At 37.3% G+C, this 22,027-nt stretch overlaps 1 protein-coding gene across 1 annotated transcript in view; it reads right to left on the minus strand.

Moving 5' to 3' along the window:
• CCDC148 (coiled-coil domain containing 148) overlaps nt 1-17,920 on the minus strand; it is a gene marked incomplete at its 5' end in the record, with an annotated part of 198,694 nt that extends 180,774 nt beyond the window's left edge. The window contains 2 exon segments of the mRNA XM_079925257.1: nt 17,837-17,890; nt 17,893-17,920. Coding sequence (XP_079781383.1) covers nt 17,837-17,890; nt 17,893-17,920 — 82 coding nt within the window.
• Between the last annotated feature and the right edge of the window lie 4,107 nt (nt 17,921-22,027).

Here is a 22,027-nt window from a genome sequence, read left to right on the forward strand (position 1 = left end):
GGTACGTGGGGAGTTTCTTGTCTTTTGGGAGGTCTGAGGTCTTCTGCCAGCATTCAGTAGGTGTTCTGTAGGAGTTATTCCACATGTAGATGTATTTCTGGTGTATCTGTGGGGAGGAAGGTGATCTCCAAGTCTTACTCCTCCGCCATCTTGAAGGTCTCCTGACAACTTGTTACGGAGTCCACGCTCATTCTGCTCGCTGCACGACAGGCCAATAAATTGGGAGACAAGGTGTTGAGGCAAGGAATACGGCTTTATACCTAGATTGACTATCAATTAATTTTTTCATTGACATATGCATGGTGTAGTTGGCAGGGTATCAGAAAAAAATGCCAGAGGACACTTGGAGTCTACGCCGAATGAAGACTTGATACCAGCATGGATCCACTGAGCCCCACCAGCTTCTCAGTACTCCTCAAGTGTTCCAATGAGTACCCCTGATATCCAGATCTCATTGCTTTTAAATGATGATTATAAAAATTGTATTTGAGCTGTTTTTACGAAGGACTTGGAGTCTTAGGGGGTACAGTTGAATTGCCTAGGCAGAGACCTAGGGTGATCTGAGTAGGAGTCCCAGGAAATCATGGGTGGCTGGTTTTGTTAACTTTGGCTTAAATTGAAAAAAAAAAAAAGTTGACGTTTGATCTGAACAAAATATTGTTAGTGAAATGAGAGACTGAATTATTCATCTCCAAAACACAAGGCACATTTGCTCATTCCAGCCACAAGGTGTTCTCAGGTGATTGAGAACCTAGCAGAAGTGTCTGAAGATTAATCCTCATGATGTACAGTGGTCTTACAGGGTAGCCCCACTATAACTATTAAGTAAATACTGCTCTTCCAGGGACACACGACATAAAGAATGGTCTTCAGTGCTCTGAGCACCTGCAGCAGTTTTAGACTGCTGGAGGTAGAAACAGAGATACATAAAATGAATAGATGCAAGGGCAACTCCTTGGGCAGCTAGACTCAGAAGCAGCACACATTCAATCCACTACACTGTCCTCAGAACATTGTTCAGATGATAGCTCATATCTAAATTAGGCTCCCTGTATTACTCAGCCATAAAAAGAAACGAAATTGAGTTATTTGTACTGAGGTGGATGGATCTAGAGTCTGTCATACAGAGTGAAGTAAGTCAGAAAGAGAAAACCACATACTGTATGCTAACACATATATATGGAATCTAAAAAGAAAATGTTTCTGAAGAACGTAGGGGCAGGACAGGAATAAAGATGCAGATGTAGAGAATGGACTTGTGGACACGGGTAGGGGGAAAGGTAGCCTGTGACAAAGTGAGAGAGTGGCATGGACATATACACACTACCAAATGTAAAATAGATAGCTAGTGGATAGCAGCCTCATAGCACAGGGAGATCAGCTTGGTGCTTTGTGACCCCCTAGAGGGGTGGGATAGGGAGAGGGGGAGGGAGATGCAAGAAGGAGGGGACATGGGGATATATGTATATGTATAGCTGATTCACTGTGTTATACAGCAGAAACTAACACACCATTGTAAAGCAATTATACTCCAATAAAGATGTTACAAAAAAAAAAAAAGAACTGTAACAGAACTTTGGCTCCTACATATCCAGAAATTCTGTCTTGGAAAAAAATAAAAATGAATGTACTCAGGATGCTTTGCTTATTAAAAAAAATAAATAAATAAAATAAATAAATTAGGCTCTCAAATTGATCATGGGAAATTGTTCCTCAAAGGTGAAGTAGCTCCCTTGAGGACAGCTACCTATGGGGATTCCAGCTGGGTTTATGCATGCTTGCAAGTACTTATTAATACTTAGTTGGGAATTAAAGTGAAATGGAGCAAGACCCTATGGGGCCTTCCCATGACAAAATAACCCCCTACCCCATGTCCTCTGCCTGCCTCTTGTCTGCAGAAAAACTTTAGCCAAAGAATAAATTGAATAAATTTAATCAGACAAATGAGAAAATGCAGAAGCAAAGGAAAGCAATAAAACAGGACATAATAGCTTAGTCATTAAACAAAGTCAAGGACATTTAGTTCCTCTTCAAGGGCTATAGATAATATTCTGAGCCATATCCTTTGAGCTGTTTTGTAGATACTGAAACCCCCACCAGGTGGAAGAATTTAACTACATGATGACCAGACATAAGCCATGACATAAGCTGCCTCAATTGTGAGAACTGGCCTCAAGGAAATGGGAACAAATTGATCCTGTGACTGAAGATTAGCTGTAATTAAAACAATCAAGATGATACTGATCAGACCACTGCATGACTAATTTCAAGATGACTGTCGGAGCTGACTGTGTGCTGTTCTGCATGTAGCCCCTTCCCTCTGCCTATACACCCCTGAAATTCCCCTTTAAAAGATCTTGCCCACTGATCAACAGTGGGGAGTTGGTCTTTGGACATGAGTCTGCCTTCTCTCTCAGTTGCTGGCCTCCTGAATAAAACAAACTTTCCTTTTTACCTATACTTGCCTCTCAAGTATTGGCTTCAAGGGGCGAGCAGCCAGACCTGAGTTCAGTAACAAAAAGAAATTCCTCCCTGAAATGGCCAAGATGGGGTTCTTTTGGCACTCCAAAACTGATTTTTGGATACAGAGTTAGAGAAAGCCAGCAGAAGGTAAGTTCTTACCATGGCAGTCTCCTGGATCTCTGCCTGCAGGGTCTACTATAAACAAGAGAGGTAAGAGTTTTCTTCATTTCTAAAATTAGATTATCAGGAGAAAATATTTGTAGGGCTAGATGCTTGGATCTTCTGAATTGGAAAAACTTTTAAATTGTTAAAATTTTAGAAAGCTATTGAAACTGTGCAACTCAGATTGGTACTCAAACTCAGCCAAAACCCAGATTGGGACTTGAACCCATTTTATGGTCTTTTAATTGAGATCACACACCTGGTCTCAGGACTTAATGAAGCTCAGGTTCTTGATGTCTCATCACAGAAGGAATTCAGAGAGAGACAAAGTGATAGGTAAGAAGTGGCTTTATTTAGAGAGAAAAACACTCCACAGAGTGTGGGCCTTCTCAGAAGGTGAAAGGCCCTGAAGTATGGCTTGTTTAGTTTTTATGGGCTGGGTAATTTCATAGGCTAAAGAGCAGGAGGATTATTTCAACTATTTTGGAGAGGGGGTGGAGATTTCCAGGAATTGGGCCACTGCCCACTTTTTGATCTTTGATGGTCACCTGGGAACTGTCATGGCACTGGTGGGTCTGTCACTTAGCTTATGCTAATGTATTATAATGAGCATATAATGAGGCTCAAGGTCCACTGGAAGTCAAATCTTCTGCCATATTGGACCTAGTTGGTTCTAACCAGTTTTTGTCATGTCCTATGGCTATGTCATTCTTTTAAAAGTTGTGCCCTGCCTCCTTCCCTCCTGTTTCACTATAATCTTAAAATATTGTACCTATTTAAATTGATATACAGAAGTCCCAAAAGGCTTCAAAATGTGAAAATAGCCTCATTGAAGGATTTGTTGTAGCAGGCTAATGAAAGATTAAAGATATAAAATGTACCTAAAAGCAAACAAAAATTATGACAGATGTAACTACTGCTCCCCTCTATTCTCCTTTATTTGAGTGCTCATTCTAGTAATCCTCTGAATTGCCATTCCTCTCTGAAGAGACTATTAAATGGTTACCTTTAAAAACAGGATCACCTGAGGCTACAGGTGAGCCTCTTCAGACCATACTGAGACCATACTGAGGGCCATAAAGAATTTCTTAAACCCAGGGCGGATCCTCAAAATTTTTTGTAAATAGATTATTGAGATGGGAGGCCACTGGTCTGACTAAACTGACCATAGCTGATATTCAGATCTTGTTAGAATTTTTTGTTTTGGCCTTCTCCTCTATGCTAAATAAAGGAAAGAAAAACATTCCAACCTAAGTGAATGTGTCTATCAGTCCTTTGATATCATTGAGGTGGCCACTCAATTCTTTGAGGAATTAAAACTAAGTGTCCTGGTTTTACAAATCTGAAGAGCTGTGGATCCAGAGACAATTCAAAGCGCACCAATCTTTTTACCACTCCCCAAACCTTCCCTATGTATCTTAAGATAATTTTTAAGTAAAAAATTCTGGCCTTAAGAGAACAGTCTTCCTAGGAGGAACTTGCATTAATCCTCCCATGCCTTTGAGATGTAAATGTTCTACCTGGTCTTCTCCGGGAACTCTTATCTAGGCCATCTTTTAAAAATGCAAATTTCAGGAAGGTAACTCTTATTAAAAACAAAAGGGCAATAGGTAATTCAGAACTTGAATTGTTAAGAACAAACACAAATCTTAAGTGTCTTCTCTATAAATATTAGTAAAAAGGGTTTAGCCATTTAAACAGGTTACCTTGATTTGTTCCATCTGCCAGAAACTCAATTTGAATCCAACTTCTTTTGTAACTGATGGTTTTTGTATTATTGTACCTGATTCATGGCTGAAATTTTGGAATGGAAACTATGGGGTCACTGTGTCTATTTGTGTGTTTGTATGTATATATGTGTGTTACAGATGTGTGGTACTGCCAAAATTAATTTGTAAAAGAGCTCTATTTAATTGGCTTAAAAGGAATTAAGCACTTATATAAATACTTAGAAATAAAAAACAAACTAACCCAAATGAATTTCAGGATCACATGATCTAGGATTACATTTTAATAAATGAAAACAACTTTAAGTTTGTTGGCTTAATTAATACAGCCATGTTTTTAGAGTCATCAACATTAAATATAATACTTTTATTGTGCCTAGGTTTACTAGAAATCAAATAAGATCTTATTTCTGTTACAAAGTTTGTCAACAAGAAAAATAACTAGATATGATGAAACTTTTAAGTAAATTAAATGTAAATGAGATAAGAGTTTTTAGGTGGGCTTCCCTGGTGGCGCAGTGGTTGAGAGTCCACCTGCCGATGCAGGGGACACGGGTTCGTGCCCCGGTCCGGGAAGATCCCACATGCCACAGAGTGGCTAGGCCCAAGAGCCATGGCCACTGAGCCTGCGCGTCCGGAGCCTGTGCTCCACAATGGGAGAGGCTACAACAGTGAGAAGCCTGTGTACCGCAAAAAAAAAAAAAAAAAAAAAAAAGTTTTTAGGTGAATTCTTTAGGAATAATTAATGATTTGGACTGTCTACTTAAAATAAGTTATTCCAGATTTTCAATAACTTGAAACTGCTAAATTAAGTTACATGATGTGATCATTGGATATCCAGGTCATTTCCAAATAAGATACTGGAACATTAATTACTAAAGAAATGTAATTTTACCTATGTTTGTCTTATTAGAGAAAAACTAAAAATGTTTGGGCTCATTGGACATGTCTTGTACCCCACTGTGGAAAGAAATTAGGTTATAGAATATGTTCATAAGTTTGCCAATCAGGAAATGCTGGTATGACAAACAGTTCATAATTACTTGCTTCTTAGTTTTCACTAGAAACTAAGGTTTTAAGGTTAAGAATTCTTATTAAAATATATAATTAAAACTATTAAAAATTAATAAGGAAAACATTTTTGTATGCAAGGAAAAAGAAAGTATAAGGAATGGAAATGTGTTTTGTTAAGGGAAAAGAAAGTAATTTTGTCCTAAAGCTGGTTATTTCTAAATGTGAAAGAAAACAAGGGACAAATTTATATGGATATAGAAAGTTGTAGAAGATTTGTGAGGGAAAAAAATGAATCTTAGAAAGGAATTCTATGTGTGGTCAGTATTGACTGAGATTGGAACAAATTTAACTGAGTAAATGAACCTTAATATTAAGGGTAAAGTGGTACAAAACCTGAATTTGGTTTTCTCTCTGTTAAGAGGACAAAGTTTTCTTAGAATATTAATCCGCTTTTGATAACCAATTGTAGTTTCTTTACCTTTTAAGTAATCTGTTATAACTTTCTGTATTTGCTTTTGAAGTCTTTTATTGTCACTTTGGCTAAGTGAATATGTACTGTTCCACAGTGACATATGATCCTATTTGACCAAGTGTTTTTAAATCTTTTTGATATTTTTGACAAACTTCCCAAAGATCAAATTCTAATTGAATTTTGGTTGACTGCTAGCTAACTTTGAGGTTTTCTAAAGGGCCCCTGAAGCATCGTGGAGAGAGAAATATTAAACTAATCAGCCTTCTTTGGTAAGTTAAATTATACGGGAAGCATTGTCAAATGAGTGGTAATAAACCTTCTTAGGTTATATTGTATGGGTAAATGTCATTAATATAAACGTTCTAGAAATTATATGAAATTCTAAAAGTTGAATATGGCCTAGCAAATCAGTCACAATTCTAGTAATTATCTTAAAATGTATGCTACAGCAGTAACCAAGTTTCTTTGTCAGCTATATTGTAATCAGATCTTTAACCATGCCTTTTTAAGTCTTTTGTCATTTATAGACAGTTATTATTTTACTCCAATGCTTTTGCAAAAAATGCTTCATCTTCAAAAAGATTCATAGAAAGGACTTTTTTCATATCATACAACTGAACTTGGTAAGAAATTAAAGAATTCTAATGGAAAACCTGATGACTTCATAAAACTGTGAACAGAAGATTAAGATCAAGGATTAGTCACATAAGACTCAGCAAACTGACGAATATGGTTATAATTTTTTTGGTTTTTTGTCTGAAATATTACTGGTTTTTAATCTGTGTTTTCCAGTCATAAGGAAACCCTTCCCCTCAAGCTAATTATGACTTACAGTAACTTGGTAAATTATACCTTTTTAAGTAGAATTGAAACATTTATCTTTTCTCTCTACCTGATTCCTCCAGAAATTGGAAACCTTAGGTTCCCAGAAGCCTTATCAAGTGAATAAGGAAGGCTGCCTCCTGGCAGGTGCAAGAATCTTGAGATATTTTGGGGACCTCGATAAGAGAGGAATTCACTCAAATTTATAGATATCGCAGGCAGAATCTGATGGCATGCCCTAGATGTGGCTTTCCTGGCCTTGAACAGCCTTTTAAAACTTCAATTTGATTGTTTAAAAGTAGCATGACTTTATTTATTATACTTCATCTTTTTCCAAAATGTGTTGTCTTTGTTATGTTTAGATTTCTGTAACTAATGAAAAAGTAAAGTAGATAATCTGATTAAAAGTGAGTATTTTCAAAGATTATTAAAAAAAAAAGTTCAATTTGAGATTCTTTATAAAAAGTTCCAGCGCAGCCAATTTAAAAGAGACTCTATGATCAGTTACAGTTATGTAAATAATCAGGCCAAGTTTATTGAAACCAGACTTATTTCACAAATAAATTCGGCTATATGTGGTAGAAATGAGAGTAATTTTAGAGAGAAAAAATTAAGTTTCAGTGGACATTAAGTTCCAGTGTTGTTGTCTTTGAGGTTTTTTGGTTTTTTTTTTTTGTATTTACTGCCTAAGACTCACTTTTCATATGGCTCCTTGTCGCTGCGTTACACTACTGTAAAGTTTTGTTTCTGAAGCTTGTCACAGTAATCTATCTTTGGATGAATATCAGATGCCCCATGACCTGCAACCAGAAGATCATGCATACTGGAAAAGACATCAAATTAAAGACTCTTTACCACCACATTGGAAGGGATCATATCAGGCTTCCTCTCCTGAAAGAACGGCAACTTCTGTTTCTGACAAATGACTTTGACTAAGACCAGCACTACCAGGCCAGGGCAAGAAGAAGACAACATCTGAAGTAGACAGCTGATACAAGATGCCAGACCAGGCCTATATACTAATTGCTTTGAGAATGTGCACACTTTCCTTTATGTATTTATTCCTTGGGCTCAATCATTTGCAAGTTTCAAAAACCAATCCAGTTGCTGGGTTTGTAGCCAGTCTCCTACATCCAGTACTCTTAGGTTACCTTGGTGGATTTTTCCTCTCAAAGGCTCTAATTGGATGGCCCTTAGAAATTTTATTTTAGAAAAAAGAAACTCTAGTACTGGGCAAGCCAATATCACTAAGTGGGACCCTCTTACCTGGCCAGTTAATGACACCTGTTCTGAACCTGGCCCTAAATACTCCTTTTCACTAGATGTTAAATACCTCTTATGGAACTCAGTGGATTTATGGAACAAGTTTATGGCCTTTGACTCTCCCCAGGTTGGTTAGGAAGATGTACACTTGGTTTCCCTTGGACGCGAGGTCACCTACAAGTAGCCCTGGAAACAGCCCCTTCCAATCTGCCTTTAATGTGAGCACACTGGGTGCTCACATTAAAGTTTCTTAATGGTGTGACCAGTTGGCTGCTATATTCGTTCTTTCACTTGGAATAGAAGATATTATTAATCATATAGAGGCTTTAACAAAATTTATGTAGCTGCTTCGAATAATAGTAATCAAGCCAATAGCTTGCTTAATTCGGAAGTCTCCACGATGAGAAAAGTGGTCCTACAGATTTCAATGCATAGCCCTCAAGAGTCTAACTGCTTCCCAGGGGAAAACTTGCACTCTAATACGTACTGAATGTTGGGTTTTTATACAAGAAGTGTCTTCTGATGTAACTCATCTTATGACACATATGAAGAATCAAATTTCTGCTCTGAATGATCCTCTTCCCAGTTTAAGGGAAATACTAGGAAAATGGTTTGGTTTAGGAGGATCTTGGCTTAAACCTTTACTAATGACATTGTTACTCCTATTGGCAATTTTGATTACAGTTTGTGTAACTAAGCCATTTCCATTTTATGCTTACTTGTGAGAAATTCAAAGTGGCAACTTCAGCCCATAGTTAAAATGCTTTTGGTTGACTAATGGCTACTTGAACAGAATTTTCCATGTTAAATAATTTAAGAACATTTAATTTTAGAAATTATTTCCATGTTCACATTATGTGACATTTTTGAAATTGCTTATGAGTGTTATAAAAATGTTAAGCCTCTTAGATCTACCCATTTACTAAAAATATTGAAAAATAATATATTTTTATGAGACATTTCCCATTATGTAGGAAGAACATTTTAATATATAATATAATGATAGCTTTGCAGTAGCAAGAGAGCCGAAAAACATTTTAATATAAAGTTAATTTTAACAGATATGATAGAGAATCTAAACTTAAAAAAATTCACAACCTCAACTAGTTGAGTCCTAATCAGGACTTCTCTAGAGATGAGAAAAAAAATAGAGATCATTTATGTAACAAGGCAAACTTTTTACATTGTTAAAATTTGTATTCTTCTCTTTCCTAAGAAAATCTCTCTTAATACACCAAGGAAGAAAATGTCAGTTGTACTTAGGCTTAAAATTGTGCAACATATGGATAGTTTGTTAATTCTAAACTGCTTAATTGTGTAGATTAGCCAATTATCCCATAAGGGTAAGTTTTCAAAGATGGCGGGGATTCTGCCAGGCCAAACAGCATGAGAACAATACCAGTCTGAAGAAATATCTTGTATGTAGCATCAAATTATAACCTTCTTCAAATGAAAGATCTCATGACATTTTAAGCATTAGTTAAAATACTGCTGCCAATGTCTAGCTTAAGCAGTATTTTTCCAATCTGACATATTCTCTTTTAAATTCTAAGCAGAATGGCACATATTACTTCCATTATGAAACATTATGCATTGTATCAATAGTTAGTATAAAGTAAAATTATTGTCCTGGAAAAACAAATGGAACCAACAGACAAACTATGAGAGCTAATTAAAAACTGGCTACATAAAGCACTCAGTTACATAATAAATATCTCATAATCAATTCAAACATAATGGGAAAAGATCTCATTCAAAAGAGCAACCAGGGCTTCCCTGGTGGCGCAGTGGTTGAGAGTCCGCCTGCCGATGCAGGGGACACGGGTTTGTGCCCCGGTCTGGGAAGATCCCACATGCCGTGGAGCGGCTGGGCCCGTGAGCCATGGCCGCTGAGCCTGCGCATCCAGAGCCTGTGCTCCGCAACGGGAGAGGCCACAGCAGTGAGAGGCCCACGTACTGCAAAAAAATAAAAAATAAAAAAAAATTAAAAAAAATAAAAAAAAGCAGCAACCAAAACAAAACAAAGTATTTAGGCATAAACTGTACAAGAAGTTTGTAGGACTCATACTCAAAAAAACCACAACAATGTAGTACAGGAGATAAAGCTTGATCAGAGAGAAACAATTCTAATTCTGTATACCAAATATTTAATAGTGGCAATTTTGGGGTAGTAGGATTTGATTTTGGTTTCTTCTTTTTGCTTCAGCACAGTTTCTAAATTTTTCTCTTTTTAACAGGAGAAGAAAACCACATTTTAAAAAATAATAAGCAGGGGCAACTAGTTCTTTCACTATATATGGGCGGCAATGCTACTGCAGTTTTCATATTTTACCAGTAAAAAAAGAAACAATTTCATGACAACAAGAATCCTTTAAAATGTGAGCTTGTATACAGGCGTATAGTTTTCCACTCTAATACTGAATTGAATTATTTCTTACCAATCTTTTTTTTTATTAAATGACAGGATATATTAAGTACATTTGTAGAATTTTATAGAACTTGAAAAAGTTAGCAGTAAAATATTTACAAGGTCATTTTTTAATTCTCTATTGGGAATAAATAAATATATTAAACTATTTTTTCAATTATAAAAGTACTGGTTAAATAATGTCAAACTGTCTAGAAAACTATAAGGTAAAAATTAAAATTGCCAGCACTTGTATTTAGCCCTGGTAGTCATTTTTAATGTTTTCTTTTATATTCTTTGAAGGATTTTTTTATGCATATAAAAGTGCATATCCAATTTTTATACAAATGCAATCACGATATATGTACAGTTCTGCAAGTTGCTTTTCTTTCTTTTTTTTTCCATTTTTCTTTTTGGCCATGCTACATGGCTTGTGGGATCTTAGTTCCCTGACCAGGGATTGAACCTGGACCCTTGGCAGTGAAAGTGCAGAGTCCTAACAACTGGACCACCAGGGAATTCCTACAAGTTGCTTTTCCTTTAATAACCTGATTATCTTTCTATATCATGTTATTTGTGTGTCCATGTTTATATATACTTATCTTTAATGGCTGCTATATGACATATATATATGACATATATGTTATCATCAACACTATTAATATATATATTATTTAACCAGTACAAGAATCCAAGAAAGAAAATTCCAAAAAAATTCTGCCCTTTCACTGCAAAACAAAATCCATAATCAGACAAAGAAAATCTATAAAATCCCTGCCCTTTTCATAATTCTTATAAAGTTGCTTATGAAGCAAATTCTACATATAGTCAACCTTTATGAATTTTGCTATTTTTATGTCTGTAATAGCTCAAAAAGGAGAGCTTAAATCAACCTCATTATGAAAAGGATTCAAATACAAATCTACTTACCCCGTATGCTTTTCCAGGAAAAGTATGGGGAGCAGAGTCAAGCAGAAAGAAAAGAATTAACCAAGGCAAGGAACCTAGAAGTTTCTGAGGGACTTCAGAATTCCACAGAGAGTGTAGGTAACTTCACTGGAGTCGCTCATGCCCTCACTCCTGCCACATCCTTAAAGTATTTCGATCATTTTAAAAGCCAGGAGAAAATGCATACGTACCTAGTTTAAAGCAGTACATAGTTTAAAAAATGGGGGGAGGGATTTCCAGACATTGAGGTGGGGGATTAGATGAATTCACACAGCTCACATTGCTAGTCTCAGAAATCTGACCAGAAGCCATGACTGGAAGTTTCACGTTTTGGCAAAACAACTGGGGAAATTAAGTAATTATTTATGAAGAAATACTATTTTGTCCGTAATTTTCTCCCCATAAAAGATAAAATTGATCATCTGTTATGAAGACTCACCACCTGTCCTGCTTACTTGACTTGCCATTTTGGACCTGCTTAAACTGAAGACTTTGTTACCTTTCTTACGACACAATTTGGGAATCCACTTTCTTATCCTGCATACCTAGACTCGAAGTAAGAGGCTTGTCTGCTTCCTCCTGGCCCTTTTACTCCTAACCTCTTTATCAGTAGAGGGGTGTCATATAATTCACTCCCTGAAAATCATTTGTACAGATTTTTGCAATATCCTTTTACCTGTGCTCCTAGCCCCAGTTACCATCACAGAAGTGTCTGAATGAGTGATGCCTCAAAAACCCAAGGATTTCTGATCTACCAAATGGTTTCCCATTACTTTCCAGAAAAAAGGTTCCATCTCTGCATAGTTGACAAGGACCTTTTAAATCCAGCTCTTGCCTGTTTAGCCCCTTCCTTAGCCATTACCCCATATGCACTCTATACTCCAGCATTCCCAAACCATTTGCAGGTCCCTGAACAAACAATACTTGTGGTAGGTAGAACAACAGCTCCCCCAAAATTGTCACATCCTAATCCACAAAACCTGTGAATACGTTATGTTATTTGGCAAAGGAGAATTAAGGTTGCAGCTAATCAGCTGATTTTATCTATGCAGAGTACCTGGAGTTACCCAGGAGGGCCCAATGTAAATCACAAGGCTTCCTTATAAGAGGAAGGCAGGAGAGTCATAGAGAAGATGTGATGACAGAAGCAGAGGTCAGAGAGAAGATTTGAAGATGCTACCCTGCTGGCTTTGAAGTAGGAGGAATGGGGCTGTGACCCAAGGAATGCAGGCATCTCTAGAAGCTGGAAAAGGCGAGGAAATATATTCCTCCATAGAGCCACCAGAAGGCACACAGCCCTGTTGAAACCTTGATTTCAACCCAATGAGACCTATTATGGGCATCTGGCCTGTGGAATTGTAAGACAATAAATATTTGTTGTTTAAACCATTAATTTGTTATTTGTAATTTGTCATTTAGCAGTGGTAAACTGACAATGCTCTTTCACCCCTCCCTGCCTATGCTTGGAATGCCTTTCCCAAACCTTGCTTCTTTGGCCAATGCCTACTCATTTTTCAGTCGCATTTTAAGCATTCCTCTGGAGCTTCTCCTAATCCAGATGATGATGATTTTCCTCTCTTGTGCTACTATTGTACTTTGTGTACCTCCCTACTGATGCATTTATTCATTTCTTCAATGTGTACTGAACATCTATCGTATACTAGACTAAGGGATATAGATTTATTCAGGCTCTGCAGAGAGACCTGCCCTGGCCATCTCATCTGAAGTAGCCCCCTCTACCCTCAATCACTGTTTATCCCCTCAATCTAATTCTCTTCCCTCACAGCACTTCTGACCATATGGCATTATACTATGTATTTATTAGTTTGTTTACCTACCTATTGCTCACTTCTGCAACTAGGATGTATGCTCCATGAAAGCAAGGCCTTTGGCTGATCGTCTCAGTTTCTCCAAAGTGCCTAACATAGTGCCTGACATATTAGACACTCAATACACATTTGCTGAAAAAGCATCAAGGGATTGATTGTATTACAGATCACAGTTTAGTCTCTAAAGCTTGGTAGTATTAGAGACAGACACATAGTTTTCACCTCCTCTTCTCCTATTTTTAAAATCTAAGCTCACCTGTATGAGATGAAAATTATTATAAAAGACAAACGAAAATGGGCAGAGGAGGGAGGTGTATGTCAAGAAGGAAGGAAGGAGAAACACTCCCATGTTACCCTGGTGAGTTTCAGCACTGACTGTAAATTCACAGGTGCCCCTTGACCAGCTATTCAGCTGCCAATCACAGCACAGAACCTTCCCACCACATGCAGAAACCTGGGCAATGTCTCTATTTATTAGTAACTGAAGGATGTCTGTCATTTTACTTTTCCAAGACCTTGAGGCTAAGAAGGACATTCTTTGTTCTTCACAGATTACCTGGTATTTCTTACCTCCAACATATATTGAGTGAAAACAGCAAGTTGCACTAGGATACATACCATATGATATCATTACATAAACATGTACAGACCCAAAAGAATGTTATGCATCTTTCTCTGTCTCTCTCTCTCTCTCCTTCTCTCTTTCCAAAGGAAAAAAGTCTACAGGTTATACAAACAGACCAAACTAAAGAGGATACTTCAACTGGAGGTTAGTTTCAAAAGGGACTTTAGCTTCATCTGTAATGAAATCTTGGCTTTTTTACAAAGAGAACATATATATGTATATTTGTATAATTAAGAGTAATAAATATTACCCAAAAAGGTCTGATCCCTAAATAATTATATTACCTATTGTAGAATTAATGCAATTATATTCGAGTTTATAAATGATTATTCAGTGGGTTCTGCTAGTGAGAGCCCCATAGCCTGATTACCAATCATACACATCTTTGAGCCTGCCGAACTTGGACTACTTCTGGAGCACCTTGAACCTACCAAGTTGCAACAACCCTATGAAGCCCAGTCTGAAACACCCAGTTAACTTTACCTTTAATTTTGAATATAATTAAATAAATAATTTTTGTACAAATTTGTTGTGCCTTGTACAAGAAATTTCTTCTGACATCTTCCTTAACAAAATGAAACACAGTACTTTTTCTCTTGATTAATGGCCACAAATCCATTGCTCTTTGTTCTGATTACAAGTTTGCTCATTAAAAGAAAAGTGCCAACGTCAAGGCCACAAGCAAGGTTACAGGGTTCAACAATTAAATGGAATTTTGATGTGCTTTTCACTATTACTGCTGAGGAAATGTTATCATCTGATGTTTAAAACTGTGGCAGACACAGCTGGTTGCCAGTAGCCATTCTCCCTGTTTTCCTTCCTAATAGAACCCAGTTTTGTTCAAACATTGGCATTCCTTGATACCCCTGAGGATCCAAGTGACCATGTGACACAGTTAGTCAATGAGATATAAGCCGAGGTCTGCTGGGAATTTGGGGACAAGATTTGCCTTTTTATATGGGCACTGCCCCTTCTCCCCTGTCCTTCCTCCTTTATTCCTGCTTGAAATGTGGATGTGAAACTAGGTATGCAGGACATTTCTGATTACCTAGTAAGTATTAGGATGAAAGATATACACTAACTATTGGGACTTCGCTGGTGGCACAGTGGTTAGGAATCCACCTGCCAATGCAGGGGACACAGGTCTGAGCCTTGGTCCAGGATAATCCCACAGGCTGTGGAGCAGCTGGGCCCGTCTGCCATAGCTGCTGAGCCTACACTCTAGAGCCCGCAGGCCACAACTGCTGAGCCTACACTCTAGAGCCCGCAGGCCACAACTGTTGAGCCTGTGTGCCACAACTACTGAAGCTAATGAGACTAGAGCCCATGGTCCACAACAGGGGAAGCCACTACAGTGAGAAGCCCGCACATCGCAACAAGGAGCGGCCCCCGCTCGTTGCAACTAGAGGGAGCCTGCGCACAGCAACGAAGACCCAACACGGCCAAAAATAAATTAATAAATTAATAAAAATTTTAAAAATTACATGAAAAAAATAAATAGGTAGTTAAAAAAAAAAGATATATACTAACTATTGCAGAGAATAAAGCCAAAGGGAGCCTGGGACCCTGATAACATCAAGTATCTGCTGTACCAGCTGAGGACTACCTCTCTCTGGACTTGTTGCTGTGAGAAGAATAAATCTGGAGTTCCCTAGTGGCGCAGTTAAGAATCTGCTTGCCAGTGCAAGGGACACGGGTTCAAGCCCCGGTCTGAGAAGATCCCACATGCCATGGAGTAACTAAGCTCGCATGCCACAACTACTGAGCCTGTGCTCTAGAGTCCTCAAGCCACAACTACTGAGCCCATGTGCCACACTACTGAAGCCCCCGTGCCTAGAGCCCATGCTCCGCAGTAAGAGAAGCTGCTGCAATGAGAAGCCCATGCACCACAATGAAGAGTAGCCCCCGCTCACTGCGACTAGAGAAAGCCAGCTCACGGCAACAAAGACCCAATGCAGCCAAAAATAAATAAATAAATAAATTTATATATATAAAATAAAGAATAAATCCCCAAGCTTCTGCCATCAGGTTCTATAACTTTCAGCCAAACAAAATTCCCAGATGATGCAGGCAGGGATGATACGAAGCACCCAGTTGACTTTGATGCCTCTCCATATAAAGCAGTATAAAAATTCTTCTAGAAAAGTACCCATCAATACAGGCACAGGATAAAATAGTAAAAAATATTGCTGTCATTGCTCTTCAATAGTAGCATGAAAAAACTACAGCTAACAAAATTTACTATTTTAAAACTCCAGTAGAGTTTCATTTGTAGTTTCAACATAGTTGAATGAGACTATAGGTAAAAAGATGTGTAGGAGGTTCTGGAAGGGGAAAGATAAAAATCCTCAGGAACTTAATTCCACTATCAAAAAGTAAAACAGAGAAACGTATCTGTGGGTTTTCAATACTCCAGAAAAAATCATTTTTGCACAAAGAATCAATTATGTGAGGAATTTTCCTTTTAAATCCTACACAAAAGTATTGGGGTTTTTTTAGTTTTTAAAGAAAAATAGCAATCTACCACTCTTTAAAAACAAAGACTCTAAAATTCTTTTAAATGACAGTGCCTGGAACATGGTCACACTAATACATTTTGAATGAGTGAAATAATAATAGGTAAGAAATATTAAATCATTTTTCTGTTATTGCTAAAGAAAAGACCTCTAGGCTAAGATGTGAGGACACAAAGAGAAAGATTAAAGGAGTTAAGATAAAGTTTAGAGGGAGTGAGGAAGAAGAAAATCTGAGGGAAGAAAATTGTGTTTACTTCCTATTTCCTCTCTCTAGTTCTCTCAAATTTGGGTCAAAAAAACAAAACAAAACAAAAAACATCCTCACTCCCTAGAAAGCATAGATCAGCCGCACTGAAATGGTTACAAGTTTTACCACAGGGGAGGTAAGGCAGGTAATTTTGAACCATCAAAGTTGGGCCCTAAGGTAGGTCTGGGTTGGATTTCCAATGATGGGAGGCACCTAACTCAGGCTGAGGAGCCTACTGTGAAGAAGAGGGAGGGAACTTCTGATGTGGGAAGAGGGGCTGAATGGGGAGGATGTAGTGAAAGATGTCAAACAGCCTTTTCCTCTTTCAATTTTTGTTTCAACCTAGTCCTTCACACAGAAAAGGAAAGGGAAATTCTCTATCCTTTGTTTTGTGATCTCTCTCCATAGGGATCCATATTCTCTGAACAACAATTTGAAACTCCTTATATGAAAAAATCTCAAAAATATCCTATGAAAGCTGGGGAGGTAAAAAAATAAACAAATAAATTAATTAATTAAAATTAAAAATGTTTCTTTCCCTCAGAGAAAGAGGGAAGGAAGAGTTAGCTCTCTTTACGGCCTGTGGGGTCAGAGGTGGGAGGTGGTGAGAGGAGCAAATGATTGTGTGACACAAGGACAAACAGTAAGAATATGTCTGTATGGGATTTTCCCCTTGACTCTAAAAGTACTATCAAAATATGTTGGTTCAAAATATAATGATCGGTAATATATGAAATAGTCATAACATTTGATTATTATCTATCAGTGGCAATCAAAGACATGTAGACACACAAGATATCCATGCAATAGGTTTTAAAGAGCCCTAAACAAAACACTATATTAGACCTCCAAAATAGTTTTGTTTAAAATATAATTGAAATCAAACTGAACGTCTTCAAAACTAAGGTATACCTTAACTCCAGAGTAGTGTTGGGCTTTGAAGTAAGTCTACGGAAGACTAAATTCCAACTCCACCACTTCCACACTGTGGGACTCTCAGCAAATTATTTAAACAATGAAAAATACATAATATTGTAAAGATGTCAACTCCTCCAAATTAATTTATAAAATCCCAATTGAAATCCTAGATTTTTTGTGTGCATATGAAACTGGTAAGCTGATTTAATAACGTGTATAGAAATGCAAAAAACAAAGAATAGCCAAGGGAATCTTGAAGAAGAGAACAAAGCTGAACAAACCTGGAGGATTTAGAGCACCATATAATAAGATCCGTTATGAAGTTATAGTAATTAAGACAGTGTGTTATTGGAACAAGGATGGATAAATAGGGCAATGAACAGTATAGAGAGACAAGAAACAGATCCATACGTATATGGTCACCTGACTTATGGCAGAGGTGAGTCACACTGCTGTGCAGTGTGCAAAAAAGAGTAATAAATGGTCCTGGGTCAATTGGTTGTCCATATGGAAAAAATGAATCTTGACCCTCTACCTCCAAACATTCACAAAAATCAATTCCAGATGTGTTAAAGATCTAAATGCAGAAGATAAAAAAATGAGGCTTTTAGAAGAACACATAGCAGAACATACTTATGACCCAGGAGTTGGCAAAGATTTCTTAAACAGTTCACCAAAAAATGCTAATCATAAATGGAAAATGTATTAAGTTGGGAAATGCTAAACTCAAGAACTTCTGTTTGAGACAGCAGAATCAAGGAGAACTACAACCCTATAGCCTGTGGAACGAAAGCCACATTCACAGAAAGACAGACAAAATGAAAAGGCAGAGGACTATGTACCAGATGAAGAAACAAGATAAAACACCAGAAAAACAATTAAATGAAGTGGAGATAAGCAACCTTCCAGAAAAAGAATTCAAAATAATGATAGTGAAGATTATACAGAAAAAGAATGGAGGCAAAGATTGAGAAGATGCAAGAAATGTTTAACAAAGACCTAGAAGAATGAAAGAATGAACACCTAGAAGAATGAAAGAACGAACAAACAGAGATGAGCAACACAATAACTGAAATGAAAAATAAACTAGCAGGAATCAATAGCAGAATAACTGAGGCAGAAGAACGGATAAGTGATCTGGAAGACAGAATGATGGAATTCACTGCTGCGGAACAGAATAAAGAAAAAAGAATGAAAAGAAATGAAGACAGCCTAAGAGATCTCTGAGACAATATTAAACACACCAACATTTGCATTATAGAGGTCCCAGACAGAGAAAAGGGAGAGAAACGACCTGAGAAAATATTGGAAGAGATTACAGTTGAAATAGCCACCAAGTCCAGGAAGTGCAGAGAGTCCCAGGCAGGATAAATGTAAGGAGAAACACGTTGAGATACATAGTAATCAAATTGACAAAAAGTAAAGACAAAGAAAAATTATTGAAAGCAACAAGGGAAAAATGACAAATAACATACAAGGGAACTCCCATAAGGATAACAGCAGAAACTCTACAAGCCAGAAAGGAGTGGCATGATATATTTAAAATGACAAAAGGGAAGAACCTACAACAAAGATTACTCTACCTGGCAGGGATCTCATTCAGGTTCGACGGAAATCAAAAGCTTTACAGACAAGCAAAAGCTAAGAGAATTTGGCACCACCAAACCAGCTCTACAACAAATGCTAAAGGAACTTCTCTAAGTGGGAAACATAAGAGAAGAAAAGGACCTACAAAAACAAACCCAAAACAATTAAGAAAATGGTCATAGGAACATACATATCGATAATTACCTTAAATGTGAATGGATTAAGTGCTCCAACCAAAAAACACAGGCTCGCTGAATGGATACAAAAACAAGACCCATATATATGTTGTCTACAAGAGACCCATTTCAGATCTAGGGACACATATAGACTGAAAATGCAGGGATGGAAAAAGATATTCCATGCAAATGGAAATCAAGAGAAAGCTGGAGTAGCAATATTCATATCAGATAAAATAGACTTTAAAATAAAGAATGTTATAAGAGAAAAGGAAGGACACTACATAATGATCAAGGGATCAATCCAAGAAGAAGATATAACAATTATAAATATATATGCACCCAACATAGGAGCACCTCAATACATACGGCAAATGCTAACAACTATAAGAGGAAATCGATGGTAACACAATAATAGTGGGGGACTTTACACCTCACGTACACCAATGGACAGATCATCTACACAGAAAATTAATAAGGAAACACAAGCTTAAATAACACAATACACCAGATAGATTTAATTGATATTTATAGGACGTTCCATTGGAAAACAGCAGAGTACACTTTTTTCTCACAGGCACATGGAACATTCTCCAGCATAGATCACATCTTGGGTCACAAATCAAGCCTCAGTAAACTTAAGAAAATTGAAATCATATCAAGCATCTTTTCTCACCACAACGCTATGAGATTAGAAATAAATGACAGGGAAAAAAATACGTAAAAAACACAAACACCTGGAGGCTAAACAATACGTTACTAAATAACAAAGAGATCACTGAGGAAATCAGAAAATACCTAGAGACAAATGACAATATAAACACGACGATCCAAAACCTATGGGGTGCAGCAAAAGCAGTTCTAAGAGGAAAGTTTACAGCAATATAATCCTACCTCAAGATACAAGAAAAATCGAAAATAAACAATCTAACCTTACACCTAAAGGAACTACAGAAAGAAGAACAAACAAAATGCAAAGTTAGTAGAAGGAAAGAAATCATAAAGATCAGAGGAGAAATAAATGAAATAGAAACAAAGAAAACAATAGCAAAGATCAATAAAACTAAAAGCCTTTAGCCAGACTCATCAAGAAAAAGAGGGAGGGGCTTCCCTGGTGGCGCAGTGGTTGAGAGTCCGCCTGCTGATGCAGGGGACGCGGGTTCGTGCCCCGGTCCGGGAGGATCCCACATGCCGCGGAGCGGCTGGGCCTGTGAGCCATGGCCCCTGAGCTTGCGGGTCCGGAGCTTGTGCTCCGCAATGGGAGGGGCCGCAGCAGTGAGAGGCCCACGTACCGCAAAAAAAAAAAAAAAAAAAAAAAGAAAAAGAGGGAGAGGACTCAAATCAACAAAATTAGACATGAAAAATGAGAAGTTACAACAGACACCACAGAAATACAAAGCATCATAAGAGACTACTACAAGCAACTCTATGCCAATAAAATGGACAACCTGGAAGAAATGGACAAATTCTTAGAAAGGTGTAAACTTCCAAGGCTGAAACAGGAAGAAATAGAAAATATGAACAGATGAATCACAAGTAATAAAATTGAAATTGCGATGAAAAATTTTCCAACAAAGAAAAGTCCAGGACCAGATGGCTTCATAGGTGAATTCTATCAAACATTTAGAGAAGAGCTAACACCCATCCTTCTCAAACTCTTCCAAAAAATTGCAGAGGGAGGAACCCTCCCAATCTCATTCTATGATGCCATCACCACCCTGACACAAAAACCAGATAAAGATGCTACAAAAAAGGAAAATTACAGACCAACATCACTGATGAACATAGATGCAAAATTCCTCAACAAAATTCTAGCAAACAGAACCCAACAACATATTAAAAGGATCATACACCATGATCAAGTGGGATTTATCCCAAGGATGCAAGGATTCTTCAATATACGCAAATCAATCAATGTGATACACCATATTAACAAATTGAAGAATAAAAAGCCTATGATCATCTCAATACATACAGAAAAAGCTTTTGACAACATTCAACACCCATTTATGATAAATAATCTCCAGAAAGTGGGCACAGAGGGAAACCACCTCAACATAATAAAGGCCATATATGACAAACCCACACCAAACACCATTCTCAATGGCGAAAACCTGAAAGCATGTCCTCAAAGATCAGGAAGAAGACAAGAATGTCCTCTCTTACCACTATTATTCAACATAGTTTTGGAAGTCCTAGCCACAGCAATCAGAGAAGAAAAAGAAATAAAAGGAATACAACTTGGAAAAGAAGAAGTAAAACAGTCTGTTTGCAGATGACATGATACTATACATAGATAATCCTCAAGATGCCACCAGAAAACTACTAGAGCTAATCAATGAATTGGGTAAAGTTGCAGGATACAAAATTAATGCACAGGAATCTCTTGCATTCCTATACACTAACAATGAAAGATCACACAGAGAAATTAAGGAAACACTCCCATTCACCATTGCAACAAAAAGAATAAAATCCCTAGGAATAAACCTACCTAAGGAGGTAAAAGACCTGTATGCAGAAAAATATAAGACACTGATGAAAGAAATCAAAGACGACACAAACAGATGGAGAGATATACCATGTTCTTGGATTGGAAGAATCAATTTTGTGAAAATGACTATACTACCCAAAGCAATCTACAGTTTCAATGAAATCCCTATCAAATTACCAATGGCATTTTTTACAGAACTAGAACAAAAAATCTTAAAATTTGTATGGAGACACAAAAGACCCAAATAGACAAAGCAATCTTGAGGGAAAAAAACAGAGCTGGAGGAATCAGACTCCGTGTCTTCAGAGTATACTACAAAGCTATAGGAATCAAGACAATATGGTACTGGCACAAAAACAG

The sequence above is a fragment of the Stenella coeruleoalba genome (assembly GCF_951394435.1).
Source record: "Stenella coeruleoalba genome assembly, chromosome: 6".
Taxonomy (NCBI): domain Eukaryota; kingdom Metazoa; phylum Chordata; class Mammalia; order Artiodactyla; family Delphinidae; genus Stenella; species Stenella coeruleoalba.